General features: G+C 32.1%; 1 protein-coding gene and 1 long non-coding RNA gene across 2 annotated transcripts; one reads left to right on the top strand and one right to left on the bottom strand.

The window, feature by feature from the left end:
• Window positions 1-1,810: 1,810 nt before the first annotated feature.
• LOC119663250 lies at window positions 1,811-2,771 on the top strand. Its single transcript, XR_005250995.1, has 3 exons — window positions 1,811-2,231; window positions 2,291-2,649; window positions 2,707-2,771. It is a non-coding gene; the product is annotated as an uncharacterized LOC119663250 (long non-coding RNA).
• A 9,860-nt stretch (window positions 2,772-12,631) lies between these two features.
• On the bottom strand, window positions 12,632-13,062 carry LOC119663249 (period circadian protein-like). Its single transcript, XM_038072905.1, has 2 exons — window positions 12,926-13,062; window positions 12,632-12,863 (listed from the first exon to the last, which is right to left on the bottom strand). The coding sequence occupies exons 1-2, from the start codon at window positions 13,031-13,033 to the stop codon at window positions 12,801-12,803; spliced, it is 171 nt and encodes a 56-aa protein (XP_037928833.1). The 5' UTR covers window positions 13,034-13,062; the 3' UTR covers window positions 12,632-12,800.
• Window positions 13,063-14,584: the final 1,522 nt, after the last annotated feature.

Here is a 14,584-nt window from a genome sequence, read left to right as displayed (position 1 = left end):
AGGATCAATATTATATACAATTTCCGCCCAATTCTTATTGCAAGTCATTGTAACAAAAAGCGATGGCTTGCCGAAGTACTGAACAATTGACATTGCATCTAAGTAATTTTGATACATGTTTCTCGGAGACCCAGTGAAGGATGAAGGCAAAATCACTTTACGACCTAAGCTACCATCTCCTACTTGATTCGTTTGCAAATAATCACTAATATTGTTATACACATCTGCCCTCAAATTTACTTGATTCTGTCTTATAAAATGTAGTCGACATACTTCTATTCTCACATACATATCAACAATGTATTGCAAAAATAGTTTTTGCGATTTATGCAAAAAGCTAAATTGATCCCTTATTGCAAATCTGAAGCATGCAAATTGTAACATTGTAACTTTATTTCGAATCTGCCTACCATTAGAATTATGTTGCACGTTATGCGATATATTAACGTGCCAACCAAAATCTCCACTTGGGAATAGTAAAGGATATGCCAATGGTTCCAAAGCAGAATCTAATACTAATACATTCTTAACTACACCATTTGTTTTTAAAAAAGATATCATATTTCTCTCAAATGGTGGTTCACCATCTATAGTCGTAAATATTATATCTTCGTATATCTGTATCACGATTCACGATAATTGCCATACAAATCTCTTTTTGTGCATTGCATACTCTATCATAATGTTCTTTCATTGTACAAAATGAATATCTCTCGAATTGAAGTGTTGTTAATGTCGATTCAACCAATTAATTAACCTTAACTATCACACAATTCACAATTAAAATTCATCACAATTAAAATTTAACTATCACACAATACACTTGAAATAAATCTAAAAATTTCAAACTCATTAACCTTAACTATCCACATTTCACAATTAAAATATATCACAATTAAAATTTATCAAAATTAAAATTTATCACAATTAAAATTTAACTATCACACAATGCAAATAAAACGATTGATATCAAAGGATATTTCCACTTCAATGCGTTTTTTTTATTCACAAACAATATTTGAAATTTAATGAGCTTTAAAAATCTGATTGTAACAGAATCCACAAAGTCCAAACACACAAAGTCCAAACACACAAAGTCCACTTTTTTCCAAAAGTGGAAAAAAATCGCACACACAAATCCACCGTAAACAATTAACAATTCGTCACAAAAAAAAACTTTGAAAAACACATGTATTTTGTTGTTGTAGTCGCTAAATTTACGCCAACGCATTTTTACCTGTGTTTCCGTTAACGTACATGCGAAAAAATAACGTTGTGCTCTTCTGCACGTCTTCACCTTTCCAACGGTATAAATTTTATCCATATATGTCAACGGCAACACAGTTAAAACGGGGTAACAAACTTTTATGTTAGCGTAATTATATATAGATTATATATAACTTTTAAATTAAAAGGATTTAATTTAGTGAGTAATGTACAAACAAAAACACGGAAAAGAAAAAATCCAGTACGAAAATGGACAAATGAGGAAAATTTAAAAATATTAGAATATATTTATGCAAACGGACATTCTGAGGTTGTATTTATTTTCTTTTTTTTTATATAAATTTATTTTATTTGATTAAATAAATTTTTATAAGAGTAACTAGCTAACAATATAATAAGCTAACAAACAATTTTAATCAACAATTATAAAGAATTTAATCAGAAATCACGCAAGTTCATTTATCACGCATTTCGGACAGGTTGCGACCAAAGATCACAAGGTTTTAGACGCTTAAAGCGACGTGTTGGCTCTATTGACGCCAGTTCGTTAGCTTCATCATTCGGATGAGAGTACAGTCGCTGAAGGTGCATTCTTGCATTTCGCTGTATTTCTTCCACCACCGTATTTATCCCTAGATCACGATGCAGATCAGAGTTCCTTACGTACCATGGTGCATTTGCCACACCCCTTAATATAACGTTTTGGAATTTTTGTATGGTTTCAACATGTGTGCTGCTAGCGCATCCCCAGAGCTGAATACCATATGTCCAAATTGGTTTCAATATTTGTTTGTAAATTAAAAGCTTATTATGAAGTGACAGTTTCGACTTCTTTCCAATAAGCCATTTGATTGATCTGTATTTTATATTCAGTTCATCTCTCTTTTTTTTACATGTTCATTCCATCTCAGCTTTGCATCCAATGTCATACCGAGGTACTTAGCCGTATTAGAATGTGGAATTTGTATTCCATCAATGTAGAGGGGCATAAATCTGATATTTCGGTTTGTAAAGTTGACATGAACTGATTTATAGTGGTTAAGTTTTATTTTCCACTTTTCAGCCCAAGCGATAATGTCATTGACAGAAGACTGCAGACGCCTGGCTGCTGTTAGTTCATCATCTCCAATCGCTAGAACAGCTGTATCGTCAGCGAACGTCGCTGTAAACGTCGCTGAGCTCATTGGCAAATCATTTGTGTATATTAAATATAACAAAGGACCAAGTACACTGCCTTGGGGTACCCCAGCGTTGATTTTTTGGAGTTCACTGTAATCGTTTCCATGCTTAACACGGAAGTAACGATTAGTCAAATAAGAAGAAACCATATCGAAATACTCCAACGGAAAAATGTCTCTTATTTTTGTTAGTAGACCTGTATGCCAAACTTTGTCGAAAGCCTGGGATACGTCTAATTTTGAGGTTGGATGACAATTTGTTTTTATTATTTTCACAAAACTTGATTCGTTTTAATTATAGAAACCAACAGCCCAAATATATTATAAATTATACTATTAGAAGTGACAAAAATTGATACAACGTGGGACTTAGTAAGATTTAAGATTTAAGTCTACTGGCGCCGGCTTGCTAGATGACGAAGAAGTCACATCTATAAAAGGTAATTAAAATCAATTTTGTGTTAGTATAAATGTTATATAAATGTTTCCTTTTTGTTTGTAGATAAGGTAAAATTGATGTGTCCATATTATGACCAATTGTCGGAAATATTTGGTGAGAAAGCTTGAAGCAACGAAATTGTTTTACAATCTTCTGCTATGGTATGCGACAAGGAGATGTCAGTGCAAGAACTGAATAGTACCAGCGAACGAGCAGGCGTTGAAATAGCGAACAGCGAAGAAGCAACACCATTTAGCACGATATTTGATGCAGATATACTGACAGAAAATACTGTGTAACAGATCACTACTAACAGAAGCGAGGTTAACACACAAAAAAAAACTACACCAGGGAGGATTCGTTTCGAAAACAATTTAAGACGTAATAAACAAACATCCGCCATTCAGGAACTAAACGATATTGAACGCAAACGAGAGGAGTTCCAAAATCGGAAGCTTCAACTTGAAGTAGAAAAATTCGAGTTTCACAAAGAATTGGAACTAAAAAAATTGCGCATGAAGGAGGATAAGATGAACATGAGATTCAGGCTAAAAGAGGAGAAGTTAAAGCAAAAAGAGAAATTGGCGATATATGAACTGGATTTAAAATATGGCAAAGCGAACGATAGCTAATTTTTCAATTTTATTTTGTCCTAACTAATTAATGATTCAATTTAGTTTTAAGTTTTAACAAATATTAAAATTTAATTTTATTATTTTTAATCTATTAATGATAAGTTCGATACACTTAGTGTATTAGGTTTAGTATATATAGTATATAAGTTGAGTACTTTTGAACTTTTTAATAACATTACCTCTATATATTTAAATTTTACTGTATATTTATTTTTTAACATTTTTTCATATTACTCTTACTTTTACTTGTATTTTTTCATTTTAAAAATTATATTTATGTTTTCACTATTTTAAGTTTCTTATAAATATGAATAAAACATTTGCAAATTAATTAAACATAAGATTGTAAATTGACTTTCTTTTACTTTCATATGCACTAGATTCGTTGTTATAGAGTAACATATCAGGAAGATCTTCCTCTGCAGAAATATGTATTTCTTCACGGCTTTGACTTTCAAATTCAGTAAGCAATATGTTGTGAAGAATACAGCACACAAGTATCCTTTCACAACAAAATTTATGACTTTTGTTATTTTTAATTCGAACTCTTAGTTCTTTCAAGCTACTAAATTTTTCCTTCAATAACCCAAAACAATGTTCCACCCGAACTCGATATTTACTATGGCGTTTATTGAACTGAATTCGTTCTTCACTGGTAAGTTGCTGTGAGTTTCTTCTATATGGTGGTATAATGATATCAGACAACGGATATGCGGAGTCACCAGCAATCCATGATTTTTTTTTTTTTTTTTTTTTAAATATCTATTTTATTTATTGAATCTCTTTTATAAGAAGATTTACAATAAGTATTCAAATCTTAAAAAAACTAAAGCAAACAAATGAACTGACAATTATAACTGCAGTTAATTGATAATAATTAAAGTTAAAATTATTTCATGAAAAGCAAAGAATAAAGAAATAAATAAAATAAAATAAAAAATAAAAAATAAACGAAAAAGAAAAATAAAAGTATATTAAATTGAAGTAAATTAAAGTTTAAATAAGGTTGATAATAAGTAAATGTATAAAGATAGAAAAAGGAATCAGTGCGTTGGTACATCTTTTCTGCGTAATCTTGACGAAGACCGCGTTAGCAATAGATTCCTTGCAAGGTGGTTCGGATGAATTTCAAGTTTTTGTTTGTATTTGCATTTGATTTTAGTGAGTTCATCTTTGATTAGTGGTATTTTCAGATCTTCATGAATTTTATCACTTCTTATATACCACGGAGCCCCAGTAATTATACGAAGGATTCTGGATTGAGTACGCTGAATTAACTCAATGTTGGAGGAACATGCATTACCCCATAATTCAGCGCCATACTTCCAAATTGGCTTAAGTAAACTATTGTAGAGTAACACTTTGTGGTTTGGTCGTAACTTGGAATTTTTATGCAATAACCAGTGAATTTTTTGCGTCTTAAGTTTTATTTGCGTTCGCTTAGCTTCTAGATGTTTACGCCAAGTTAGTCTCCTATCCAAATGAACACCCAGATACGATACGGTGTTTGATTGCGGAATGGTGATGCCGTTGAAGGTTACTGGGGGACATGTATCCTTACGTAGGGTAAATGTTACATGTGTGCATTTACTTTCATTTACACGAATGCGCCAGTTGGCTAACCATGTTTCAATGAGTTCGAGGTGTTCAATTAAGTCCCTAGATGCTATGAATCTATTTTGGTGAGAACTAAGGACAGCAGTGTCATCAGCAAACGTAGATGTCACAAGACGAGAGTTGCTTGGTATATCCGAAGTAAACAGGATATAAAGTATTGGACCTAGAACACTGCCTTGAGGAACTCCAGCCTTTATGTCTAGATTAGCTGTTGTATGGCTTCCAACTTTTATATGGAATTTCCTGTCCTGAAGATATGACTCTAGTATTTTGTGAGAGTAGTCAGGAGTGAGTTCCTTGATTTTATAAATAAGTCCAGCGTGCCAAACCTTGTCAAAAGCTTGTGCTATATCAAGAAATATAGCAGAGCAGAATTTTTTATCTTCAAATGCTTTCCTAATCTCATTTGTTATGCGATTCACTTGCTCGATGGTGCCATGTTTGGCACGAAAACCAAATTGGTGGTGAGGTATTATGTTATTTTGCTGTAGATATGTTGTTATCTTCCCGAGAAGCATTCGTTCAAAAAGTTTTGACAGCATTGGTAAAAGACTTATTGGTCTATATGAAGACTTTAATGTTAAGTTTTTTCCTGGTTTTGGAATCATTATAATTTGTGAAATTTTCCAGCTTTGAGGAAAGTACCCAAGTCGAAGTATTGCGTTAAATATTTTTGTCAGTATTTTGAAAGCTATTTGAGGTAACTCTATTAGCATTTTTGCTGTAATTTGGTTATATCCTGGGGACTTGTTGACACATAATTGGGTTTTTGCAACCTGTTGAATCTGTTTGGTTTTGAGTTTAAGACGCCCATAACTGACTAGAGGAGATTGAATTGGTAGTTCAAAGTTATTGGTCGGAGGATTTGGTTGAAATACCTGACTTAAATGGTCTGCGAACACATTTGCTTTGTCTACTTCATCCCTAGCCCATTTTCCGTCGGCTTGCCTGAGCGGTGGTGCACTCTCCTTAGGTGTTTTTAATTTCCTTACCGATCGCCATAGGGAATAATTCGTACTTTCTGTAGGTGTTAACTTTCGTACGTAGGTGTTCAAACTATTTTCCATCTCTATGAGCAATGCTTTTTTTAGGCGTTGTTTAGCTGCCAAAAACTTGAATTTACTTGTAGGTGATCTATGCTTTTGCCACATCCGTCTCAGATGTCTTTTTTCTCTGACGATATTTTCAATTGCATCTGAAGACTTTCTTGTAGATCTAGTAAAAGTTATCTTATCAGTAGGAGTAGCGTGCTTAGCAGCCAATTTTAAAACTGTGTCAAATCCATTAAGAGCCGAATCGATTTCACTTACACACTGTAGAGATGGGTTTATATCTAAGTGGCTACTAATATATTGACGATATCTTACCCAATTGGTTTTCTTTGACGTCAGTTTTGATACGCTTTGATTGTTTATAGGTACCTTAAATAAGGTTATAAAAACTGGAGAGTGATCGGATGATAGTTCGAAGCTAGAGTGCGCAGATATTAGTTCGCTGTCAATATTTTTCACTACACAAAAGTCGATTAGATCTGGTATTTTTTTGGGGTCAGATGGCCAGTAAGTGGGTTGTCCTGATGATATGAAATCTAAATTGTTGCGGCGATTTGTAATGGTAGAGTAGAGTTGCTTTCCTTTTGGGTTTATTAGACGGGAGCCCCAGTATGTATGTTTAGCATTAAAGTCTCCCGCTGCTATAAATTTTTTACCGAGATTATAAAAGAAATCCACGAATTGAGCTTCTGTTACAAGAAATCTAGGAGGACAGTAGACAGCACTGAGCACGACTTCATCTTCAATGAATTTAATGCATATTGACGTAGCTTGTATGTGGGCTGTGGAGTGCTGTTCTAGGACGTGATGCTTAATTCTTGAATTAATTAGAGTTCCTGTTCCCCCGTGGGGCTTATCTTCAGGATGGTTTGTGAAGTAGAAATTGAATCCAGGTACAGAGAAGTTGTGTTTACTACATAGATGGGTTTCAGATATTAGAAAAACATCAATATTGTGGGACGACAGAAAATTTATGATTTCAAGTTTGTGCTGGCGGATGCCGTTGGCATTCCAGTGACACATTCTAAGACAGTTCATTTATTAGCTGAAAGAAACTGCATCATTTGGTTTTGAGTTTTTACTATATCTTACACTAAGTTTTGCATTGAGGCCATAAAGTTCGTCATAAGCTGGGTAAGAGTTATTAGCATTGATTCTAAGTTTTGATTGGGGGTTACTGAATTTTCAGGAATTTGTTTAACTAAACCATTTTTTAAGACGGCTGAGTATGAATTAGCTGTTTCAACTTCTTTTGTGTTTGTTTGGTTAATATTGACTGGATTTTGTGGAATTATGGATGGAGCATTTGGTACCTTTTCGGAGCGTGGGATAGCTTTATTCTTAATTTCGATATAAATTGGACAGCCACGGTAGTTTGCAGTATGATTACCACCACAGTTGTTACATTTTCTGGAATTTATGTTGTTTTTATCTGTACTGCATTGAGTTGAGTGGTGAGCACCACCGCAGGCCACACAAACTTTGCGCAGAGTACAATAACTTTTAGTATGCCCAAATTCCTGACAGTTTAGACATTGCACTGGAGTTTTGCGTTTATGAGGCTCCTCCACTGTTATCTTACGGTTTAGCAAGAAACGCAAGTGGTAAATTGGATGAATCTCGTTATTTTTTAATTTTTAGTATCTGGTTCTAATTCAATTTTATATAAAGGTTGAGGAATTTTATCTTTGTTTTTTATGTTAAAAACTGATTTTACCTCAAAGCCAGCATTTTCAACAGCAATTTTTATTTCTTCAGTATCAGCATTCGGTTCGATGCCTTTAACAACTACTGCTATTCCCTTGCTACTTTTGAGCTGATAAGTATAAAAATTTTTGGAGTTTTCCTTTAAATAGTCGTTAATCTTACGGAACTGGTGTTCGGTTTCAGTTTGTATCTTCGTTTCTTCAATTGCACCTCTTTTAAGAGGAGTAACGTAGAAAGACTTAGAGTCAATTAATTTAGTAAGATTGTTGACAAGAGTATTTGAACACTTTTCGCGTAAGTAAATTGGAGGTGGATGGAAAGTTTTTATTTCTGATATATGGTCCTTTTCATAATTTTCAATAGCGAGCGCGGCAAAGCGATTACCATATAGAGAATTATCACTTAATTTTAATTGTTTTAAATTTGACTTAGACATTTTTTGTGGGCTCAATTTTCTTTTTATGTTAACGTAGCGGTCCATACCAGTCTGTATGACCGCACTTATTTGGTTATTTGTGTTCGCTGTAAAAGTGGAGCTTTTGTGAGCGAGCTTTTTTGTGCTTATATGTGGTGGTGGTCAATCAAGCAATCCATGATTGATTAGAAAAAAATCGATCTTTTTCTTTTAAAAGTATTGAGTTCGAAAAAACTTTAGCATCGTGAGTCGAGCCCTCATAACCAACAACAACATCTCTTATTCTTAATTTGTAATCACAAACAGCTTGAAGTTTAATGGAATAAATGTGATTTCTTGAAAAATATTTTTCTTGATTAATTTGTGGTGCATCTGCAATTTTTATTTCGGTGCCATCGATATAGCCAATGCAAAACGGTAATTCATTGTACGTGTCACTTATTATTTGTTCCTGCTCTGATGAGCTTGGCCATACGATGTACTTCGTCAATAGTGTTATAAAAACACTAAAAATTCTTTGTGTAATTTTCATCAAAGTTGCACCATCGCCAATTCCAAAAGTAGTTGCTACTTTCCTTATTGACGCACTCTCTCCTGAAGAGCCCAAACGATACAGAACTATAGCTAAATGTAGTCCAATCGGAAACTGTTTGCTGCCGTTTGCTTTTTTAAATATTTCAGCTTCAGAAATCAAGGCAACTAAATAAGCAAATAAGCAAAACCGACCGTCATCTAACTTGGTTAAAATTTTTTTTTACTTTTGATTCAAATTAATATATAAATTCTACTTACAAAATAAATATTTCCACTGTGATACTTCTTTTAGAAGTAATTAAAAAAAATTAATTTATCAGTTGTCATTCACGTTGCTCATACGCACCATAATACCATTAAATCAATTTTCGAAGAAAAACTATACAAAAATTTTCACTTTTTATTTTTAAACCTGCGCAACAAGTATCCGGATTTTGTTGTTTGTTAACTACTCCTTAAGTAATAGACCTTTTTCAAAAAAATTTTTTTTTTGTTAATAGGGTACACCCTTTCTTGACATATGGTACAAATTTGAACGCCATCTGTCAATTAGTTTGTTTACAGCAGCTGTTAATGTGAAACTACCTCAAGTGCATTTAGCGATTTTTACTATGGAAAATTCTTGTTGTACGCGATTTTTTGACCAAACACAGCACCACCGTCATCGCTCAGGCACCATATTCACCAGATCTAGATCCGTTTCCTGTTCCCGTAACTCGAATTGCTTCTTCGTGGTAAGCGTTTTGAGTCGATTGAATCGGTAAAAGAGAATTCGCTGAAGGAACTAAAAGCCATACCTTCACGGGCCTACGAAAAGTGTATGGAAATTTGGGTAAAGCGTTGGCATATGTGTATCGCTTTAGAAGGAGCATATTTTGAAGGAGATAAAATAAATTTGGAATAAAATTTAAATTTGTGTGTTTTATTTACAAAATCCGAGTACTTTTTGAGCAGAAGGTAAAATATTGACATTTTAAATTAGTTCCACATCATTTCTGTTTTTAAATTATGATTTTTAACATAATTAAACCGTTCAATAAACTTTTTTCTTATATACCATAGATGAATTAAAAAGTTGATTAGATTCATAGTAGTCGAACTATCTAAAAAACTGCAGCAGATAATCACACCTACCTTTTTCGGTGGAAGATAGCAAATATATTATCTTTGATGGCCATCAAAGATTAGCTTATATGGCGTTATATGTGCGTTATATGAGCTTATATGAACTTATATGAGCTTATATGACACTAAAGTTAAAGAGCCATCAAAGCAAAACATTGTTGTACCAAACGGTCGTGAGCGGGTATTTTTTATTTGCTCAGGTATTTCTCGCTTGTTGGATCTTATTGTTCCAACAATGGTCAACTTATATGGCTCTTTTAGGAAGCTCTTTGCTAGTTGTACGAAGGTGAACCAATTATCGAAAGTGATGTTGCGACAGGTACCATGTATTGGCCTTTTTAACTCCTTCACGAAGTATTCACCTAATGGCATCGTTGAAGTTGTGTAACGACACGGATTTTCCCGTTTCGTTGTACCATTTTTAATATTTATTTATTTTATATGTTGACATACAATGCCACTGAGTGATCATACAAGACACACTCCCTTCTTAGAAAATTGCGCCGTCTTTTATATGCATCCTCTTGAACTTTATGTGCAAAGTACACAAAGCTTTGAGTTTCTCTTAGTTAAACTTAATGCACTTTAACACTTTTGCACAAAAGCTTCCTTGTGCATTTTTTTTTCAGCGAATTGCATTTTGACGTTTTTGACGTTTGCAAATGTTTGTTTACATTTTTACTTTTTACATGAAAGCGCCGGTGTTAGTAATTTTATCGTGTTTTTTTTTAAATTATTTATAATTTAATTTTATAATTATGAAAAATTATTTATTAATAAATTATTTAAATAAATTTGCGGGGATGAACAAAGAAGGAATGTATTTATTATTTTATTAAGATATATTTCTCTATTTATTACAAATTTATTTTCTCTTAATTTCAGATTGCTTCACGTGTTGCAGTTGCGTGCAGGCTGGGTGACTTTTTGGTAAGTAGTTTCTAATAACTATGTTAAATGTTAATTCCTCTATTTTAATTTCAGATTTCTTCGAAATTTATTTAAATTTATGTAGGTTGGAAATTTGTGCAAAATTTTCATCCTTACAGTTGTTGTTGTCTTGTCCAAATATGGCAACAATGTACCTATCTCCACTATAGGTGGTATTGAATAACTCAATAGCTGACAAGTGATTGTCCTTCAATACTGCGGTCAAAGTCAGTATGCTAAGAAGAGCACCAATTTCAAGACAATTTGTATCTGCGAACGTTTTGCTTGTCAAATTAGTTGTTCGTATTAGAGATATCTCTGCATCTGTCCACTAAACTATTTCTGATATTATTTCGTCAGTAAAAAAAGCAGTGAAGGAAGAAATCGGATCACATAAGGCTTTACATGCTCTTGTGGGACCTCTTATTATTCGAACACCATTCATCGATAGAACTCTACCGGCATTTATTCCCTTCGAGGTAGTCCAGCAATATTGGCTTTTGCTTCTTGATGTTGACTGAAGTACTCTTACTATCCAGCTGTCTAAAGACGACCTATTATTGTTGGTTTCTTCATGTTCCGGGTCTGGCGATATATTTTCACGATTTTCCTGTACATTAAGATCTTTATCTTTTGCGTCTTTTTTGATATTTTGGAACATCATTTTCCGATACCACATCTTCTCTTTCACTCTCATTTTCGGTTAAGCTAAATTCATCTAGATATGTCAGATAAGTAGCTATTTGCGTGTCGTCTAATATTTCATTACTTTCCATTTTGCTTTTATTTACACTTACATGTACTGAATTTAAATAAAAAAACACAATAACTAATAATCGCTTCTCTTTCACTCTCATTTTCGGTTGAGCTAAATTCATCTAGATATGTCAGTTAAGTAGCTATTTGCGTGTCGTCTAATATTTCATTACTTTCCATTTTGCTTTTATTTACACTTACATGTACTGAATTTAAATAAAAAAACACAATAACTAATAATCACTCAAAAATTGTACAAGTAGCACAAAACATAAACATACATCTCGGAGACGTATGGCTTGGCAGTATCTCAGAATATACAAATTTTACCACCGAAAATCAACTACCACTGGTAACGACTGAGATAAATGCAAATATGCATACGTTATGAAAACATTTGTGAGAGAGAGAGAGCAAAATGTAAAAAGATCGTACGCCTCACAGACGTACATTATGAAAGCAAGGTTGAACTTATTATATTTATATATTTATACCGCAGCACCATACTGCAGCCGAGTAATGTACTCTCTTTTACGGTAATGTTTTTAAATACCAAAAAAAAAAAATTCAAAAAACTTTTATCTTAAACCATAATAATAAAAAATAAACAACACAAAAATTTTATTCAATTTATTTATGCTAATTTAAAGCTCGGCAAGTGCTTTGGTTAATGTTACTAATTAAATAAAAAAGTGACAAAAAACCTGGAACTAGAGCACTTAAAGTTTGTGTAGTCTCGTCTACTCGTCTACATGGTTAGTCATCGCTTCTAATTTGATAGGTACGAGTTCTAAGCCTGGCACTTGCAGCCCAAACAAATTATATACGGACTATGGTATAAACTAATTAAGAAATTCGATTATTTTCTAGAACCACTATTGATGAGAACTTGGCAATACTCGAAACAGCTTTGTATGGTCAGCCAAATTTCAATAAATTGAATAAAATTTTTGTCTTTGTCCTTTCTTTCTTTGCTATTTGAAAACCCTTTAAATTTTAAAAATTAAACAACCGGATAACCATTTAAAGAAACAAAATTAGCATTTATTTTTAAAAATATTCGTACAGTTTACACTTTGCCAATAGATTAATAACAGCAGTTTTATATTATTTAAACCATACTTTTTGATTTCATTTGCAGTGAAATTCGGTGATAAATTTATATAATTTTCCTATATGCAAGAATTATTGTTTACTATGTTGCGAGTCGTTTTCTTCTTGTTCCTTTAACTTTACAACACTTTTTTTCTAGAAAAGATAATATTCAGTAAGGTACATTCATTTTGTTTTAATAGGTTAACCAAAAATACTTTGTATTTGCCCTGTTTGAACTCCTTGTCAGTTTCTTGTGGGCTGTCAGATCCATCAGTTGTTTTAATAAATGATGAATAGAAGGATGAGAAACTTGAGCCATCCATATCGTCGCTATTACCATTACTATCAGTATTTGGCTAAAATATACAAAACAATGCATTTAATATTTAGCACTTAATCAAATAAATAATTTCACACTATTTTTATCAAATACATAGTTTCTAAAGAGTGCTTTTGGGTGATTCTTTTACTAACCGGACGGATTTTGGCAAAAAATTATCTCATGATCTACGCCTTTTATAAAATAAGAAGACCCGTATCTCGGGAAAAGATTTTGTGAAATTTTTCCTACGAGATATGGACCCATGGGGTTTTGAGAATTGGCATTGTAGACATATTTTCAAATGGGTATATCTCAAGTTCTATAAAAGATAGAAACTTGAAATTTACAGCGTTTCAAAGATAATTGATTGTACTTTTATGAAATTGTTTAAGTAATTAAAATTGTTTATATTTGAGTTCTAATATTAATCCTTAAACTTCAAAAAAAAAATTTCTCAAAACTATTATCATTTTTTATATTTTATTTAGATACAGTTTTAAATTTTACTACGAAATAAAAATTTTCGCACCTACCTTTTTCGGTGAAGTGTTATTTTGCTACAGTTGGAAAAATACTCTGCACAGGTAAGAAATCTATAGGAAATAAAAAAAGGTAAAGGTGTGACTATGTGCTGCAGTTATCTAGATAGTTCGGCTAGTAAGAAACTAATAAACTTTTTTCTTATATAGATGAATTAAGCCGTTTAATTATGATAAAATTCATAATTTAAAAACAGAAATGAAGCGAAACTAATTTGAAATGTTAATATTTTATGTATACATTTATTTTAAAAATAAACAGTAGACATTTTTGTGTAGTTTTTCTTCGGAAATTGATTTAATGGTATTATGGTGCATATGAGCAACGTAAAAACACCTGATAAATTAATTTTTTTTATTTAATTCTAAAAGGAATATCACAGTGGAAGTATTTATTTTTTAAGTAGAATTTGTATATTAATCTGAAGCAAAAGTAAAAAAAAAATTTGTGTGACATAATCCTTTTTTTTTACTGAAAAATCGTGTGTACATGTTTGGTGTGATATGAAAGATAAATAAATTTTTAAAAGTATATAGAATTTAATTACTAATCGAAATCAATAACATTATATAAGAATATTTGTAGCATATTCTTTGAAAATTCATTCAATGGACCCATTGGGTTTTAGGAATTGGCATTGTAGACATATTTTCAAATGGGTATATCTCAAGTTCTATAAAAGATAGGAACTTGAAATTTACAGTGCTTCAAAGATAATTGATTGTACTTTTGTGAAATTGTTTAAGCAATTAAAATTTTTTTTTTTTTCTCCCGCAAAACACATCAAGCACATGCGTACTACATTTCCATTGAATGAATTTTCAAAGAATATGCTACAAATATTCTTATATAATATTATATTAAATTCTATATACTTTTAAAAATTTATTTATCCTTCATATCACACCAAACATATACACACGAATTTTCAGTAAAAAAAACAGGATTATGTCACACAAATTATTTTTTACTTTTGATTCAGATTAATACCCATTTAAAAATATGTCTCAAT

This window comes from Teleopsis dalmanni, unplaced genomic scaffold (genome assembly GCF_002237135.1).
Source record: "Teleopsis dalmanni isolate 2A unplaced genomic scaffold, ASM223713v2 unscaffolded_contig_0253, whole genome shotgun sequence".
Lineage (NCBI taxonomy): Eukaryota > Metazoa > Arthropoda > Insecta > Diptera > Diopsidae > Teleopsis > Teleopsis dalmanni.
Note: the sequence above shows the minus strand (reverse complement) of the source record. Positions and strands in the feature narration are given on the sequence as shown.